This window comes from Mustela lutreola, chromosome 13 (assembly GCF_030435805.1).
Source record: "Mustela lutreola isolate mMusLut2 chromosome 13, mMusLut2.pri, whole genome shotgun sequence".
Classification (NCBI taxonomy): Eukaryota; Metazoa; Chordata; class Mammalia; order Carnivora; family Mustelidae; genus Mustela; species Mustela lutreola.
The window spans coordinates 61,059,198-61,078,607 of NC_081302.1; the positions used below are offsets into that span (position 1 = coordinate 61,059,198).

General features: G+C 46.0%; 1 protein-coding gene across 1 annotated transcript in view; it reads right to left on the bottom strand.

Moving 5' to 3' along the window:
• Nucleotides 1-10,560: 10,560 nt before the first annotated feature.
• Nucleotides 10,561-19,410, bottom strand: part of EBPL (EBP like) — a 33,060-nt gene continuing 24,210 nt past the window's right edge. The window contains exons 2-4 of the mRNA XM_059144428.1: nucleotides 18,640-18,709; nucleotides 12,442-12,580; nucleotides 10,561-11,124 (exon numbers count right to left, since the gene is read on the bottom strand). Of these exons, the coding sequence (XP_059000411.1) occupies nucleotides 10,884-11,124; nucleotides 12,442-12,580; nucleotides 18,640-18,709 (450 nt within the window). The 3' untranslated portion in view covers nucleotides 10,561-10,883. The remainder of the gene's footprint in view (nucleotides 11,125-12,441; nucleotides 12,581-18,639; nucleotides 18,710-19,410) is intronic.

Sequence of the window (19,410 nt, forward strand, 5' to 3'; positions counted from 1 at the left end):
CTGGGCGGCGTCCTGTTCTCTGGCTCATCACGGAGCCTGTGACCTTGAGGAGCTTCCCGGCAGAGAAATGCTGTGGGAAAACAAAAACAAAACAAAAAACATTAAAGAACACGTTTTTTATCCCCTTTTTTTTTCCTGACTTACCTTCAAGAGTCTCCCAGGACTGCCAGGTTCCCCGGAGCATCTTTGCCAGAAAATGGTGCTACTGCAGCAACTGGCAAAGAACCACTTAGCTCTTCCCGGCGTACCACAGGCGAGCGCGGTGGTACTGCGGGCCCGGCTCTCCAGCGCTCTCTCCACCCACTTCCTTGCCGGGCCTCATCCCGGTTGGAGGGCCCTTTGGCGGGGAGCGGATGACGTCAGCGGGGCGTGGCCACGTTGCTTTCTTTGGCCAATGGGATGGGCACAGGTGGGACACAGGGAGCGGCTGGAAATGTGCTTGCATGCTGGTTCTCACTCTCTCTTGCTTCTGCCAGCGCCATCAGAGGAACAAGCTTGGGCCGGTCCACTGTCTAAGGAGGGTGAGAGACACGTAGAGCAAAGCCGCCAGCGGGGTCCAGAGACCCGACGTGAAAAGCGCAGCCCCTCAGCCACTGCAGACTGAGCACAGTGGAGCAGCCATGCCCAGGGCAGATCAGCCACATCCCAGACGACACGGAGCTCGGAAGGCAAATGCTTCCTGTTGCCCTGAATTGAGACTTTGTGGTTTTTTCCCTCTCCATGATACTAACAGACACAGGCATCAAGTGTTGGAAAGTACCCGTCAACTGTTTTATATCAAGATTTCACATATGGGGTGCCTGGGTGGCTCAGCTGGTTAAGTGTCTGCCTTCTGCTCAGGTCATAATCTCGTCCAGGCATCGAGTCCTGCCTCGGGCTCCCTGCCCAGTGGCGAGTCAGCTTCTCTCCCTACTCTTCCCCCCTGCTTGTGATCTCTCTCAATCTTTCTCTAATAAATAAACAAAATATTTTTAAAAAAAGATTTCATGTATATAAAATAATGCTCAGGGACAGTATTCCAAGTACGAGTCTGAGAAGTAGCCATTGTCACTGCAGTTTCCCCCTCTGCAGGTAGGGGTGCATACTCCTTTGTTGTGGTTGTGTTTATGTTGGACTCCCTTGGGTACAAAGTGATAAAGCATATGCTTAAGTAAGGTAGGATCTCTTTTGCCATACGCCACACCTTTCTGAAGTTATAACTTCTCTTCCTTAGCTCATAAATGATTAAAGACTTAAGCTATTTTCCTGTGTGAAGTTGTGTTAAACTGCAGGTTGGAATTCTTATATTCCTTGGATTCCCACTTTCACGAGCTCTTGGGGTGTTGCTAGCCACCAGACTCTTTCCCATCTTGGCATTGTTTAGTTGAGCTAACATGAACACACTACTTAGATGGTCTGCTGACAGCAAGTTTTAATAAGGGGTGAGGAGGGGGCAATAGGTTCCAGAAGCTAGAGATCCAGCAATGGATTCAAAGCAGAGACTCCTGTCTGATGATCACGAAGCCGAGAGGAAGAAACTACCTTGAAGCAGAAGGGGAAACACACCTTGGTTGGGCAGGACCCACGGGGACCTAACCACACCCAGGCCTGTAACAAAGCATTCCCATCCTTTCAGGCAGTGTCAGCTTTTCTTGGAGCAGAGCTGTTAGGGGTGGTGGGGCAGAGGTAGCGGGTAGAGGTACAGGATGGGGGAGAATCCCTGAAAGCTTTCGGGTCTGGGGCTGTAGAAAGGAAGAAAACCAGAGAGGAAGGACAGGTACATTCTTGGGCTGTGGTTCACAAATAGTTTTGATTTAAGAAAATAAATGGGGGACGCCTGGGTGGCTCAGTTGGTTGGACGACTGCCTTCGGCTCAGGTCATGATCCTGGAGTCCCGGGATCGAGTCCCGCATCGGGCTCCCAGCTCCATGGGGAGTCTGCTTCTCTCTCTGACCTTCTCCTCATTCATGCTCTCTCTCACTGTCTCTCTCTCAAGTAAATAAATAAAATCTTAAAAAAAAAAAAAAAAAAAAAAAAAAAAAAAAAAAAAAGAAAATAAATGGAATACTACATTTTCAGAATGCCAGCGGGAATAGCCAGGGCTAGTGTTCTGAATCAGGAATGAGGCTGTATTGGATTTGCTCAGCTAATAAAAGCCTTCTCCCAGGCCCAGGGCATTTTAAACAGATGTCAGGGAACACAGTATGAAGAACCAAGAGGGAGGGAATCAGGAAAAGCAAGGAGATCCCTGTCCAATGGGATCCCAGCCTCAAGGTGAATGGTGCCCTCTGGGAGTGAATCTGGTGGACAGTGAAGATGTGAATTCACAGGAGAATCCTCTCTCCTCTCCTGTTGCCCGAGGACAGCTCAGCTACTAGGCAAACAGGAATATGGTAGAAAGCCAGGGCTGAGTAGGATTAGGCCTGGGGAGATGGGCCAAGCAGGGCTGGCTCCTGATGCGGTGAGCTCAGGTTCACTTTTGGGAGGGATTGGTGTCCTCGGAGATGCCATCTGGGGTAGAATGCGGCCACGAGTCAAGGCAGCTGACAACTCTCAGGAGGTGGCTAGGGCATGGTTTGGGCTGATGCTTCCCAGGTAGGTTCTGTGAAACTCTAGTCTGAAGGATGGGAAGTGCTGTTGACTTGAACAGAGGCTCCATGGTCCAACAGGCTTGGGAAAGGCTGGGTTCAGTGACACGGAAGAGGTTTTTCCACTAGAGGATATCGGAGTCCTTAATATGATGATGGGAATAGCCAATCTGAAAGACCCATCACAACCATGGAACCCTTTCCACATAGAACATGACATTGAACTGGTGAGCTATGGACAACAACCACTTTCCAGCATGGGGGCTGGGCATCAACTGGGGGCTGGTACTCACAGGGAAAGGACCTGGCTCCTTGCTTGAGGGCACCATCACCACCACTGTCAAGGCCCTCTGCCCTGGCTAGGTCTACTGAGGTTTCAGGGTCAACATGCAAATGAACTGAGGTTTGAGCCAGATGTTGCCCACTCCCCAGGGAAACTGGAGCACTAACTAAACAAAAAAGAGCAAGAAACAGTCCAGTTAAAAGGTATCTAGGCACTTAGCCAGGAGACTGGAACCCAGTGGACCCACAGTCCCTCAAAAAAACCCAGATCAAACCTCCAGGAGCCCCTCTCCACCAGCCGGAGACCTCAAGGCTCCGTGGCACGCCTTGGCTCCGGAGATGGTGGGGCAGCCACAGGGAGGACAAGCCCAGGGGTCCAGCTCAGCTGCTCTGGGTAAAATGCAGGCGTGGCCAACCTACAAGTGTAGCTCTCTCCAACTCCCTCCCCGCAGGAGGCTTGGGGACTTCACTGTCCCTGGTGCTCCAGGTCTCTTGTGCTGCTGATACCATTCCCTCCAGGTGCTGGTGCAAACCCCTTCCCGGAAGTACAAGTAGAATGTTTTCCTGAAACAGAAGGATGGCAAGAATAAGGAATCCCAAAAGCACTTTCCAGTCCAGTCTCAGAGGGTCCAACTGACAAAGTGTCTGGGCCTACAGGCTTTTTAATCTTTACCTTTTATTCTCTTTGATGTGCATGCTCAGAAGCCCCAGGTGTTGGCCAGTCCTGCTCTAGGCAGGAGCACCTGAATGGTTGGTTCTGAGACAGTCTCTCCTGTGAGGGCAGTGGCAATGTCATATACTCAGGGCCTGGACCCTGGACACATGCAAAGGCAAATAAATGTCTGAGATTTTATTTGGATAAGAACAGCCTATTGCGTATTTTTTTGTAAAATTATTTATTTGAGGGGCACCTGGGTGGCTCAATGGGTTAAAGCCTCTGCCTTCAGCTTGGGTCACAGTCTCAGGGTCCTGAGATCGGGCCCCATGCTTCCCCTTCTCTCTCTGCCTGCCTCTCTGCCTACTTGTGATCTCTCTCTGTCAAAATAAATAAATAAATAAATAAAATTTAAAAAAAGATTATTTATTTGAGAGAGAGAGCATGCATGAGCGGGGGTGGGAAGTAGTAGATGCAGAAGGGAAACAGACTCCTTGCTGAGCGAGAAGCCCAATGGGGGGCTCAATCCCAGGACCCCGGGATCATGACCTGAGCCAAAGGCAGACACTTAACCGACTGAGCCCCCCAGGCACCCCACTTTTGTGTATTTTAATAAACATCCTTACAACTACATGTGCCAAGTGCCATGAGTCTCAGTTTCTGGATCAGGAGAGGAGTTAGCGTCTTGCCCTGAATCCCAGCACTGGTGAGCAGCAGAAGTGGGTTCGAACTCAGCACTGCTGGTGGCAAAGCCAGGACAGTCCAGCTTCAGGTTCCAGCACGTGCCCTCCTTGTGACCTTGGGTGATCGCTAGTCTTTCTCCGTCAGCTTCTTCTGCCACAGAAGGAAGATGATCATCGCTGTCCGTGGAGTTCAGGGGATCACTGCAAGGATCCGATCATACAATGAACAGAAAAGTGCTTTGAAATGGAATAAGTATGCATGCAGGGCGGTAATAACACCCCGTCCTTTTCCTAGATACCAAACAACCCGGGCTCCCCAAAGATACCACTGTCTCCTGACTAGGAAAAGGAAAAAGGCCAAGAGGTGCAAGAAGTACGTGGTTTCTAAGGCGGAGACCTCGGTGCCAGGAGCCTGGGAGCCCACAGGAAGTTAGGGAAAGAGATTTCACAAGTGGGAGGCTTTGAACTTAAGCCTGGGAAGAGCCAAGACCTCATCTTTGCCTTCTACCCCCACCCAAACCTCCTAAAGGCTCCTGACACTAAAAATACTCTGGCCATCTGCTGCCCAGGAAGGCAGTAAGTCACTGGACTTTGAGCACCAGAATCCAGGCCAGGCCCGGCCTAACGTGGCCAGTGGCAGCTGACAAGGCCCCACAGGTAAGTTCACTTCTTCCCAGCCAGGCAGTTATCAATAGCTTCTCCCTGCTCAGGAGCTGCAGGAGAGTGCCCTGGGGAAGTGGGGATGACGTTGAAGTGTTCTTGGGCCACAGGTGCCAACGGGGTATGCAGTGATGAGAGAGAAGCGTGTCCTGGAAGGAGGGGGGCTCCCTGGGAAAGGGTGTTGGCTCCTGTGGTGACAGGCCACAGCTTTATGATCTAGAATAAGGTCATCTCGTCAACATCCACAGATCAGGCGCTGGACTGCTGTCCTATTACCCTGGGGCCACCAGATGTCACTGTTAACAGGGAGCATGAATATTTGTGGTCTGAGCTGGGGCCAGGCACTGCGTTTATGGAGACAGTTTAAATTGTGCGCGCTCAGGGGAACACCAGTGAGATCTGTTTCTTGCCTCCAGTTCTTTACTAATGAGATCCTACCCCCAGGTACAGAAGTCAGTCCAATTCCCAACATGTAATAAAAAAAAAAATAGCCCCAATTCTTTACTGTAAATACAGTCGCATAAATCAGAAAAGAGAAGCCATCATCAACAAACATATTTGTGGGGAAGAGGTACTGTGCTACTCTGCATTGTTGCTCAAATCTGAAAAGGTGGGGAGCCCTGGGGGAGCGTCCTCTACTTTGCCGCCCCTCCCCCTGGAACACCACTGCATCATACAAGTTAACTGCTGTCACCTGACCACTTGGTCCAACCAGCGAAAAATACTAACAGGACAATATACAAAACACAAAGTCAAGCGATGAGAGATTGAGAGACTCAGAGGATCAGAAAGGTGCTTAGGCTAAATTTTTTAGATCATAAAAAAAATGAACAAAATTGAATAACTTTCATAACTTGCAAGCTCCTGGGAATATGTCTAATGCTGCTGGGATAAGAAGAACACTGGGTCCTACCCCACTAAGATGCTGTGTGGCCTTGGGCAGTTAGCTAAGCCCTCTGAGCCTCCTTGTGTATAAACTGTACCTCCCCAAGGCCCCTTGACAGTATAAGGTTCTAGGACTCGGTGTGGCCTTGAGGTTCCTGGGAGTTGTGAAGATGGACACCAAAGATAACAATATGAGGCCACCCAGGGCCGCTTAAGTGACATGGACAAGGGCTGTAAGAATTCAGAGTCCTTCCCTCTGACTCTCAGGGAGGGCTTCTGGAAGGAAAGGGATTAAACACGTAGGACATAACACCACAGCACGCTCAGCACACTTGATCCCTCCCTTGAAGAGCTGGGAGGTGGCCAGTCAAATATTTTAAGATGTCAACTTGATCTGTGTTAACATAAGCATCTACGGAAAGCAGTTTCCAAAAATAAATGATAAACTGCTACCTCTCCACCTCTGTCAGTGCATGCATTTCTCGAGAATGGGGGCATGTTCTAGAATACTCTCCACAGCTGGTTTTGCGTGTCCATGTAGAACAGATCCTCCTTGGATAATAAGTTAGGGCAAGGGGGAGAGAGGAAGGAAGGGGTGTTAGAGTCCTACTTCAAATGTTAAAGTCTCCCCCAAATGTTAATACATGCACAGATAAGAGCTTGAGAACTAGAAACTAAATTTGTAATAGTGGTTCTTCCTGACGATTCTGGGTATAATTATTTTTTTCTTTATGCGTATCTGAATTTTCCATTTTTCGGCAATGCAAAATTATCAATTGTGTCATACATTTTTTATGCAAATACATTCAGGAAGGGTAATGGGGTAAAGTATAATCAGTTAGTTATTAATACCTTAATATTAATGAATGGATGTGAGTTGTTTCCCCTAAGGAATTGGTGACGGGAAATGGGTTTTTTCAGGTCTGGGGTCTTGGAGGGTCCAGCAGTGGTTAAGTGGGAGGGGAAAGTGCAGACACTTTAGAAGGGCTCTGGGTAACAAGCCCGGAGGTTAGTTCACATTATGCTTAGGGCTGCTGGGCCCTACTTAGCACCTTGTGGGCACTTAATTACAATTCAGGATGGCAACAGTTAACCTTTTTCATATAAGGCTTTGCCCAGTGATTCTCTGTATAAATTTATCCTTACATTCAAACTCTAGCTTTCATAACAAACAAGAAAAAGTTTGTGGATTTTAATAATAACTTTAAAGAAAAACAAAGGTTTCTCCCCCCAACTTTTGGCATTTTGTCTTCCGTCAAGCCAGTCTCTGGCGAGGTGTTATTTTACACTTTCTTTTTTTTTTTTTTTTTTAAAGATTTTATTTATTTATTTGACAGAGAGAAATCACAAGTAGATGGAGAGGCAGGTAGAGAGAGAGAGAGAGGGAAGCAGGCCCCCTGCTGAGCAGAGAGCTTGATGCGGGACTCGATCCCAGGACCCTGAGATTATGACCTGAGCCGAAGGCAGTGGCTTAACCCACTGAGCCACCCAGGCGCCCCTATTTTACACTTTCATACTGCAATCTGTAGACTTTTCCTAGAGCCCGGGTGCCAGTACTTCAGGAACTGTAGAATTAACATAATTAAATACAAGGAAAGTATCGTTCAGAGTTCAGACCGGGAGTTGAGATTGGTTATGCTGATTCTTTGCCTCAACAGTTATCTGGAAGGGAAGAATTTGCAAAGGAAATTTACAGTGTAAGCAAATATTGGGGAGGGACAGACTGACTTGTTTGCAGGAATCTAGTTACTTACAATATAAGCCATTAGTAATCCACTGCAAATCATTTTATATATTCATCACAGCAGGCCTTCTGCAGTTGGCTCCCAGGCAGCAAATGTGAAGGGATGGGGGGAAGGGCGGGAGTGATCCCTAAGGCTCCAAGCAAAATCGAGACTTCCACAATAAATTTTGAACTGTCAGACTCCAAGTAGCTCAAGATACTGAGGCTTGAAGGAGCAACCCTGAAGGTAGTGACTTATTTAACTGGATCTGAGATACCATCAATTATAAAATACATCATACTTTGAAAGAAAATGAAAAGGCCCTGCCAACTAACTATGGCACAGTACAACACATTCTAATTTTTAGAATATTAAAATACTGGTGACTAACATAACATAATAAAAAAATCAGTTAAAAATTTAAAAATATGCAGGAAAAAAATCTGTTTTAGGATCAATGAAATAGAGTATTTTATACCTTGTCTCCAACTCTCTCTGATGGGGAGAGGGCTTCTATCTACCCTGATCTGTTAGGTTTTCACACCGGGACACCAATGTCTCCCCAACTCCCTTCATTGTGAAAACATTTCGATCTGTCCTCCTTTGGCAGCAGCACGTATCTGCACTCCAAGTTCCTGTCAAAGTCTATAATCCCCATTTCTCTCCCAATCAACACTCAGCAAAAATTCTGTTGAGAGACATCATGTTTTCAGGGCTGCCTGCGGGTTCTGTAGCCCATCCATTTTTTTCTCTACTCTGTTTACCCTCGGATTGAGCCAGGTCAGCAGAGAGCAAAGTCCCGGAAACAACTAGGTAATCCCTCATGGAAAGGCTTTTAGATTCCCTCTGGCATCCTGCCTTCAGCCCACATCAGGGACGCCCTTAGAAACAGCCCATTATCCTGAACCTACAGTCAAGGACACGGTGTTCTCTTCGTGGTGGCCCACTGGAGACAGTTTCCAGGTCTTCGTGCCAGGGTTTTTAAAAATCAACTTTTAAAAAACTGAGGTAGAACATATATAGAGAGAAGCATACCATTCATAAGCGTATAGCTGAATTATCACAAATTGTAACTATCACGCATATGAAAAAAACAGATGACCAGCATCTCCTGGTAATCCCCTCATAACTTCCCCCATTACCACAGCCAACCATCTTCCCCAAAGGCAGCCTTTACCAGGTTTTCTAACACCACAGTTTGACTTGGTTTTTGGACCTTCTATAAACAAAATCCTACAATATGTATTCTTTTAGTCTTTTTTTTTCATTTATCATTATGTCTGGGAAATGCATCCCTGTTGTTATGAGTGACGTAGTTGTTAAATTTCATTGTATAGTAATCCTTTGTATATCTGTATCACAATATAATCATGTAGGTTATTTCCAGTTTGGGATTATTAAATGAATGCTGCCATTCTGGTGCACAAAGCAAGCATTTCTGTAAGGTATATACCTAAGAGAAAGACAGAGAGCTCGCATGAGTCGGGGGAGTGCCAGGGGGAGAAGAAAAGAGAGAACCCCAAACAGACTGCCCACTGAGCCTGAAGCCCAACGTGGGGTTCCACCCGGGACCCTGGGATCATGACCTGAGTGGAAATCAAGAGTCAGAGCTTAACGGACTGAGCCACCCAGGTGCCCCAAACTCTGGTCTTCCACAATGTTGTCCTAGCTTTCCTAGCCCTTGGTATATCATTCCCCTAGAACATCTTAGAATCAACTTCTTAATTATAATTTTTTTAAAGATTTTATTTATTTATTTGACAGACAGAGATCACAGGTAGGCAGAGAGGCAGGCAGAGAGAGAGAGAGAGAGGAAGGGAAGCAGGCTCCCTGCTGAGCAGAGAGCCCAATGTGGGGCTTTATCCCAGAACCCTGGGATCATGACCCGAGCTGAAGGCAGAGGATTTAACCCACTGAGCCACCCAGGTGCCCCTCTTAATAATCATTTTTAAAAAATTTTCTGGGATTTTGATTGGGATGAGATTGAATCGATATATCAATTTGGGGAGAACTGACTTCTTTACAATATTGAGCCTTCTAAAATCTGAAGGTGGCCTATCACTCCACGTATTTGGATCTTATATAATTCTCTCAATAATATTTTATAGTTTATTTTCTTGTACATCTTTCAGTTTTCCTAAATATTAGAATGTTTTGATACCATAGTAAATGGTATTTTATGTTTTAAACCTTTATTGACAACTGGTTTGCTTTTAATTTCATGGATGCGATGCTGCATTGCTCAGTGCTTCCTTAACTGCTGTTCCACGAAATACCGTCGCGCTTGTTAAAGTGGTCTGGTAAATATGGCGGGAAAGAGTGGGGTTCAACAAGTTCATCAAGTTCCTTTATTGCAGGACTTCTAAAGCCTTTACTGTGATAATATAATATTCCTCAAACTTGTCTGGCTCTACTTATTCAATATTCAACAAATACCATTGTCAAGATACACTGGTGAAGAAGAGAAGTCCCTTTAGGAGATTTGAGGAGGATTTAGCCCAGGAAATGAGGTGCTTACAAAATTCACTAAGAGGTTGCGAGGGCAGGTACTTGGCTAAGCTTCTAGGAAGGACTCCCAGATGCCCACAGAACGAACCCACCCCCAAGGGAGACAATACCAAAGAGGCCACCACTGGAGCGACTCAGCCCACAAACACCTCATGCTCGTGCCCCAACTCCAACTGCCTCTCAGTACCTAGGAGGTGGGACACAAATGGCAAAACTCCTTACATGTTACCACAAAATGACAATAATAATAATAGTAAATAAATCAATAAACAGGAGAAAAGGGAGGAATAGTCGAAATGATTTCCACGCTTTTACCCTCCAGATCTCACAGAAGCATTTCTGAAAGGGGAAACCAGTTTTGCATCCAGGACCACAGCCTCCAGCCTCTGTAGGATAAGAAGACGACTGGAAGGAGGGGACAACGATGCAGACCAAGCTCTCCGAGCTACAGAGCCACCACAACCTACCACGTGCCTGGTCTACGTGCACCGGACACTTTTCTAGGCATTCACTTCATCTCTGGTTTCACTTCAGTAACCGAAAGACAAATGAGAGGAGGCAACAATATGTTCTTGGAATAAAAAAATACAAGGCTCTACAGTATTCTATGATCATTGGTTTTATTAATGTGGAACAATTAATGCTAGCCATGAAAACATAGAATTAAACGTGTCATTATTACAAGTTAAAATGTATTCTCTGTTCCCCATATTGTCATTTAATTGGGAAAAGAAAAAACAAAACAAAAAAAACAATTAATGAAAACTTGTCACCATACAATCAATTTGAAATAGGTTGTTGAGGAACAACAGTAGAAAAAGCAAGTGTACAAAGGAATGCATTACATTTTGACCAACCAAAAAGGTTTGACCCTTTCCGGCTCATAAAGCAAGATACCCGCATTTGCGATTTTGAAAATTCACTGGAACTTTTTCCCTGAACTGGTTCCTCTGTAATACATTTTCTTGAGTTCTACCCATGACTGCCACAGTAACAGTCCTGGCATCAGAACCCACACACTATTGAAAAATACCAGATAGACCCCAAAGTAGAGCCAATTGTTGGTGTTGAGGTTGGGGCTTCCCATAAGCCAGTCCGGGAAGAAGGTCATCCACCCGCCATACAATTCACACACGCACAGGGTAATCTGTAGGAAATGCCTGTTAGAGAGAAAGAAACAAGGAATCAAACCATCAGCTCCGCACAGCTTGACACCCCGAGTCCTGACATCTTTTCTCGGACGGCAGCATCAACGCAGTCTTCCTCAGCAGAAGACCTCTCTGAAGTCGGACCTCAGGTTTTGCACAGCGCTCCTTTGATGGGGCAAGTCAGTCTGATTCATGGAAGACCCATGCAACCTCGGGAGAGGCAATACTGCCCTTTCTAGATTATCCTCAGAGTTAAATAAGGCCTCTAGGGTATCCTGTTCTATTCTTAGAAAGATTCACTGAGGTCAGACCTCACCCAACAAAGAGAAACTGAGGTTCGAATCTTGCTAGAAGCCACAGTTTTACCTACTGGAAAAGGGGATGGTAAGAACAGTCTCTTCCTCAAAGACTACAGTGGGCAGTAAACGAGATACATGCATCTGTAAATACTCACAGTGCAGATATTATAAACGGTTGAAGTAATTACCAAATGGGGCAAGCAGTGAGTCTACGACCAAGGTCATGGAGCTGAAGTTATAACAAGATAACCAAGAAGACATTTAATTTCTCCCGCTCACTATCTAAGTAAAATTGGGTGGGAAAAGGTAGGTTCAATGAACTTGGAGGCTCCATTCCACCTGATATTTTGTGATGGAAGCTTTAAACATGACTTCTTCGATTCAAGATGCTAGAAAATGGAATGCAATTGTGCCTACTTGACATTGTTTCTGGAATCGTCCCCAGGATAGCATTCTGTTTGCCCTAGGTCATTGTGTCTGCAAGGAGAGGAAGGGAAAGGGCCGGAGGGAGGGCAGAGAGTCTGCAGACTCAGAATCGGACCGACAGCCGGCGGGTAGTCTTCATCTCCCTCCTTCCTCTCCCCCCTCTTCTGCATTCCTCACATCTTCCACAACCTGCTTCTGGAAAGGTTTATCTTGCGTATTTAATTTCAAATTATGTAAGAGACTTTGCTTGGTGTAAAGTGGAATAGGAGTTTTCTAGAGTGATTTGGGGGTGGGGGGAGGGATGGAAACATGAGCCTTTTAGTTTCCAAAATATTAGTGAAAAATCGTCCAATGCTTTTCACGCTTTCTTGCCTACACAGGGACTACCTGGTCCCTGCGATCCCATTTCTCAGCTTTTATTTTGAACGATCTGCAATTATCCTGGCGGCACCACGATTCTTACCTAACACAGGACAGTCTTCATCTTTACTCTACTTTTCATCTAACAAATAAATATGGTTCATAATCTATTCCAAATGCCACACGGGCTTTGGGACAGTTCACGTGTGTCCTCTCTTCAGCAGGCCAGGAGGAGGGCACTTACCGATAATACTTCTCTTTGACTATGGCATAAATGAGGACTAATGCCAAAGACCCATCCAGGACAACAGTCAGAATTTCCAAAGATACAATGGTTGGGTCAAAATACAGCCATCTTGCATCAGCTTTGCCATATTCTTTCCCTACAAGTGAAATGCATTTTGTTACTCATCTGGCAACCATTTTATGACAGTCAGTGGAAATTACCTTTTTTTCCCCCTAAGGAGAAGGTAAAAAGAACTGCCACCCCCTGCATTCTCCACAATGCCTTCGTAGAAGACAGGAGGAGGACTGAAGCTAAAGCACATTTGCTGGGTGACACGAGTAATAATAACAACGTCATGTGACATTTGTAAAAGGATTTTGTTCCCAAAGTGCATCCTCTTCGCCCCTGCCCTTTTCACTATAAGCAGAATTCTAAATTAATTCAACGTGGTCAGGTTTTGCAAAGACGATCTTTAACACTTATCTTGGTAAATGCATTACAATTCCTTATTTCAAAATTGCAACATAAAGACTGTAGATGTAATCTAGATGTGGGAAAATTTTTATTAAGGAAACGTTTATTTTTTAAAAAAGTGTTTATGAATAACTGAAGAGAACTTGAGCGCCGAGGGGGGCGGTAGGGAGGTGGGGGATGGTAATGACCAGCCGGGACTACAGAAGGGATCCTGGATGGACATGGGGGGGGGGGTAGGGGGGCTTCGGTCCAGACAGGGGTCACTGACAACGGCTGTCACAGAAGTCCTCACTGGGGTCACCAGGGAGTGGGTATGCCCTAAGAAATGTTTCCAGGCCCTATTATCAGGATGGTTTCTTCCAGAAAAAATGAAGTGAGAAAGTCATTTTAGGGCCGGTCTGAGAGTCGTGCCCTGGGAGAATCCTCCCCCCTCCATTCCTTTCTTCCTTCTTCCCTCCCTCTTCTCTCTTTTTTTAATTTATCAAAGTAATACATCCTGGTCCTAAGATCTTAAGTGATCAGAGTGAAAAATGAAAAGTCCCACCTCTTCTCTGGCTTTCGATACTGTTCTCACATTACTTAGAAAAGGCACGAATGATCAAATATTAGCTACATTATCTGATTGGTTGGAGCAGCAGGACAAAGCTCTAGTCTCTAATAATGGCCCAAGTTACAATCCCTCGGGGCCTGGGACAAAGGGGTCTAATGAAGGCTGTCCCCACAGAAAGGCCAATAAACAGGATTAGCCATTTAATGAGAAAAGACACAGACACAGGCTGAACAGAGATTCTGAAAGGCCAGACACTACCACCGGCAGGCAGAGCTGCCCTGTCTGTCCTGAGCCCACTGCCAGCCAGGAGCCAATTGGAGAACAACATAATAGTGAAAGCAAGTTTTTCCTCTAAATCTAAACATATATAAAGGGGCACCTGGGTGGGTTAGTTGGCTAAGTCTGCCTCATGATCACAGGGATGGAGCCCCGCATCGGGCTCCCTGCTTCTCCCTCGGCCCCTCTCCCTGCTCATTCTCTCTTTCAAATAAATAAAATCTTAAAAAGAAAACCCATCTATACAAAACCTGAGATGTTCCCACTACGGCACCCAAAAATCTAAGGAATTATCATTAGCATAAAATGTCAGTGTTTTAGGAACTAAGAGATCAGTGGGTGTTTAGACATAACCCCATTCAGGGGCGCCTGGGTGGCTCAGTGGGTTAAGCCGCTGCCTTCGGCTCAGGTCATGATCTCAGGGTGCTGGGATCGAGTCCCGCATCGGGCTCTCTGCTCAGCGGGGAGCCTGCTTCCCTCTGTCTCTCTCTGCCTGCCTCTCCATCTACTTGTGATTTCTCTCTGTCAAATAAATAAATAAATAAAATCTTTGAAAAAAAAAAAATAACCCCATTCATTCATTCTTTAATTCAGCAAAGCTTCTGGAGCACAGGGAAGGCTCTCTGGGCAGGGCCTGGGGAATGCAGTATTAACCAGGACGGGGGACACAGGCGGCCCCCGAGAGGCTCCCATTCTGAGGTCAAACTGCACAGTAAGTGAGGGCAACTGAACGTGGGACATGGAGAAAGCGACACTTGGGCCACATGAGGGAGGTGAGGTGTGATCACTTCCTCCTTCCCGCTGTCAGTGAGGGAGGGAGCCCCACCCTCAGGTTTTGGGAGTGGCCACACACAACAGGTGGCACTGGACAGATGAGGTTGGTGGCAATTTACAAGTCACCTACACTCACAGCCTGGGGAAAGAGGACACTGCACCCATCGAGCCATGGAGGGGGGTCGGGGGGTGCTGCACTCAGAACCAGAGTGAACCGGGAGGGGCTTCAGGAGGATGGGGCGGACGGACCCTGGTTCCTGCAGCAGGATGGGACGGGCTTCTCTCAGGAATCCGGAGGGCTGGCAGGGAACTGAACCCCGCTCCTCAGGGATCCACGGGCACTGTGTCTGGTCCTGGGGATGAGGAGGGTCGTTTGGCTCCTACTGAGGAAGCAGAGTGGGGAGGCGACTTGCGGGTTAGGCCATGCGAGGCCCTCTGGATTTTATCAGCTGTCAACACATGTTAGTGGATCTTAATGTCACAAGAGGTGAGCACTGGGCGAAGGGTAGGGTGTTTCGGGGAGGAGCATGCCCAAGGCACAGGCCTGGAGTGGAGAGAACACGGTATGTCTGAAATCATGTTTAACTCAGCAGAGCTGAAGGAGACTGTGTGTGTGTGTGTGTGTCCATGCATGCATGGGGCTGAGGTGAATGCCAGAGAGCGAGACAGTCCCAGTGCCTCAAGCCTCTGCTGGTCAACTCTAGCCGTTTCTTTGCTGAGTAAACACCCACACAGCAAAAGGGCAAGCAGAGCATTCAAAAGCCTAACGATGGAATCAATATCATTTATTTTGTGACTGACGCCAGGCTCCAACAGAGGCTTAGAGGGAAAGATGCACTGAAGTCTGGAGTAGGATCCCAGTCTCCCAAGGCTGGGCCCTTCATCCTTATAGCGGAGATAAGGAGAAGGTGAGGGGTGACAAAGTCTGTCTTCTTGACCCAGCTTGAGTCAGGCTCTTCGGAGCCCTCTCCTCGACGAGACCCCCACCTAGCGCTCTGTCCTTGACCCACTTAGCCCGGTTCCAGCAAGAGTCCTACTGGGTCAGTGTAGCAAAAGTCCTCCATTCTTGGTATTTGCTCACATTTTCCCCCCAGTTTTACTGAGACGTCCCTGACACCTAGCACCATATGAGTTTAACGTGTGCGTCACGATGATGTGCCTTACATAGATCATGAAATGATTACAATGAGTTCAGCGAACATACATTCTTCATATAGATAGAAAAAAACAAGAGAAAATAAGGTGTTCTTCCTTTTGATGAGAATTCTTTGGATCCATTCTCTTGATAACTTACAGCGGTGGTAACTACAGCCATCATATTGTACATTATATCCTCAGTGCTTACCATCTCGTAAATGCAAGTTTGTACTTAATCACCTTTATTCAGTTTCCTCAATCTCCAACCCCCACCTCGGTAACCACCAATCCCATCTCTTCTTCTAGGAGTCTGAGCATTTTTAAAATTAAGATTCCAGGGGCGCCTGGGTGGCTCAGTGGTTAATCTGCTGCCTTCGGCTCAGGTCATGATCTCGGGGTCCTGGGATCGAGCCCCGCATCGGGCTCTCTGCTCAGCGGGGAGCCTGATTCCTCCTCTCTCTTTGCCTGCCTCTCTGCCTGCTTGTGATCTCTCTCTGTCAAATAAATAAATAAAATCTTTAAAATAAATAAATAAATAAAATTAAGATTCCACATAGAAGTGCGGTTATACAGTATTTGTCTTTCTCTGTCTGGCTTGTTTCACTTAGCATAATGCCCTTAAGTTCCAACCATGTTGTCACAATGGCGGCATTTCTTGTTTTTTTTTTTTTTTTTTGGTTTGTTTTTTAATGGTTAAATACTATTCCATTGTGCACATGCACGTGTGCGTGTGTACACACATATGCACAATCCCCCCCTCCAAACTTCTTTATCCATTCATCCGTCGATGGACACTTAGGTTGTCTCCACACATTGGCTACTGTGAATGATGCTACCATGAACATGGGGGTGCAGATACCTGACTACTCTTGATACCTGATCAAGTTCCTTACCCTCCACATCATATCCTATCATCCTGGCCTGCCTGCAGCATGAATCCTGTTGAGTTGGTCTATTAAGGGTCCCCATTCTTGATGTTTCTTCTTAGTAATTTTCCATCTACGGATCCCACCTGTTTTCTGGCCATAAAGCTCCAACTTGTCCTTGGGTACATCTGGAGTTGAGCCCGATCTTGTTTCCCTACCCCTAAGACTCCCCTGTAGGGGTACCTCCTGAGTAAATTCTTCTTCATCATCTTTAAGAAGTGTCATGAATAGGGGCGCCTCAGGTCATGATCTCAGGCTCTTGGGATCGAGCCCCACATCGGGCTCTCTGCTCAGCAGGGAGCCTGCTTCCTCCCCCTCTCTCTCTGCCTGCCTCTCTGCCTACTTGTGATCTCTATCAAATAAATAAATAAAATCTTTAAAAAAAAAAAAAGAAGCGTCATGAATCATTCTTCTTTAACAGGGTCCGTGTAATGGTTATAGCCCAGCTCTACATCCTGGTGAGTCAAAGGACAGCCCGCAGATCAACATCTGGGAGGCTTCCCCGTAGCCCCTCTGAATCCGAATCTGTATTTTGACAAGAGTCCAAGGCAATCTGGTCCACTTTAATGTCCGAGAAATTTACATTATCTAATGGATTTTACATTATCTAGTGGATTTTCATCTTCTCAATAAAGGACACACCATTAATGAGTTTTTACTTTTTTTAAGGCAGATAATGTAAACTGAGGATGACTGACAAAGATCATGTCAGACATTTGCATTTCAAGGGACTGGGCTAATGCTGGGCTCTTCGCTTTCTCTGATGCCTGGCCAAGCAGCCAGGGTGAAAGACAATGACTTAGGCTGGTCCTCCAGCCTCTGGGCGTCCCTCGCAGCTCTCGGGTACAGTTTGATCTGGCCCATTCATCCCATTACACACACGAAAGTGAACAGCAGCACTTCACTGCTAAGGCGGGGGCTCAGCCTCCCTGAGCTACCACTGGCCAGGACCTAACAGGCCTCAGAAATGACACGCATTTTGCTTTGAAAAGCACTGATGGTAGCTGCCTCGATTCTCTCGAAGTTTCCTAACACGAGTGATGAACAGCAGTCCCAACACAGGTCCCTTGCTGGAGGGCCTGATTCCAGAATTATGGGAGAAATGAGATAAACAATGCAGAGTTTCAGACGCAAAATCTGAAAGAAGTTGCCTTGCATAAGGCAATTCTATAATGGTGGCAAAGGACCCTATTGTTGCCTGGCTCACGTGTTTGTCAGATTTGACACAGTTCACAAGAGGAAGTCAATACTAACTGACGGAATGTTGACTGATTTACTGTAGCAGGAAGAAGGTAGGCAAAATGAGGTAATATCTCTGCAGAGCAGGAGGAGTTGGGGAAATTATTTGCAAGACTACACACACACACACACACACACGTCATATATATATTTGATAAACTGAAGGTTGATATTGAAAGTAAAGAAAAACACCCAGTTTAAATACTGCAGACCCTTCAATCTGCATTATAAACACATTTTTAAAAAAATTTTATTTATTTATTTGACAGAGAGAGAGAGAGATCACAAGTAGGCAGAGAGGCAGGTGGCCGGGTAGGGGGTGGGGGTGGGTGGGCAGGAAGCAGGCTCCCTGCTGAGCAGAGAGCCCCATGTGGGTCTCAGTCACAGGACTCTGAGATTATGACCTGAGCTGAAGGCAGAGGCTTTAACCCACTGAGCCACCCAGGTGCCCCATAAACATATTTTTAATATACAGCTTTACTGAGATATAACTCACGTGTCATATAATTCACCCATTTAAAAAGTATAATTCAGTGGGTTTTAGTATATTCGCAGATCTGAATCATCAGAATGAAATTGTAATACATTTCATTAATTCCCCAAAGGAAACCCAAACCCATTAACCAGTCGCTCACTCTCCATCCCCTGCCCCCCTCCCCTCCCCAAGTCTAGTCCCAGGCAACCACTAATCCACCATCTGTCTCTAGAGATTCACCTACTCTGGACATTTCATATAAATGAAATGCTATAATTTGTGCTACAGGTACTCATTTAATTGACAGCCACACTTGCAATTAATCTCCTCAAATATTCCAAATGCAAACATTTTAAATTACTTACACAATGAAGCAATCAAGCCTTCGGAATCTGCAATGTTTCCTACAAAAGACAAGTAGACAAAAGGGCCTTCCTGGAGAGAAGAAAATGAATACAGGTTCTAATTTAACATCACAGCCACAGGATGGCACCCCAGATGCGTGGTGGCACCCCCAGGAGCCCACATCCTGGTCCATGCCCTCTGTCCAGCACACCTACAAGACCGCGCGCGGTGTGAGCCTGGAGCCCGGCCCCCCTACGCCCCCGCCCCTGCCCTTGCAAACAGATATGTCCAAAGGGAATGTTTATCTAATAAATGCTGTTTTCCAATGATTGGCATTATAAAAACCAGAGGTGTGTTCTTATGGGGAAAAATACGTCAAAAATTTGGCACAAGGAAAGAGCTTAAATATTATATTAAATGGGCTAAATTCTGGATTATTCCAGAGATTTTACATCTTTGAGAAATACCTCAAGGCAGTTCCTTTTGTCTCATCTCAAAAAACAGCCAGGATCTCTCTTAGCAAAAGTGGCATTCACATATCTATGTCAGAGTTGAACTAGTTCTTTTTCCTGCACAAGGACAAATTTAGGAAAATTAAAATCCTTACAGGCTACATTTTAAATTTTAGGTAATGAAACAGCTGCAACTACACTGAGTACTTTCCTATCACTGAAGTGTTTCTTTGCTTAAATCTCAAAACTAATTAATGAGAATTCCCTGGGGTATCTAATTGTCATGTTGCTCCTTTGAACAACTTTTATTGCCGGTCACTACAACTTTTTTTCCTATTT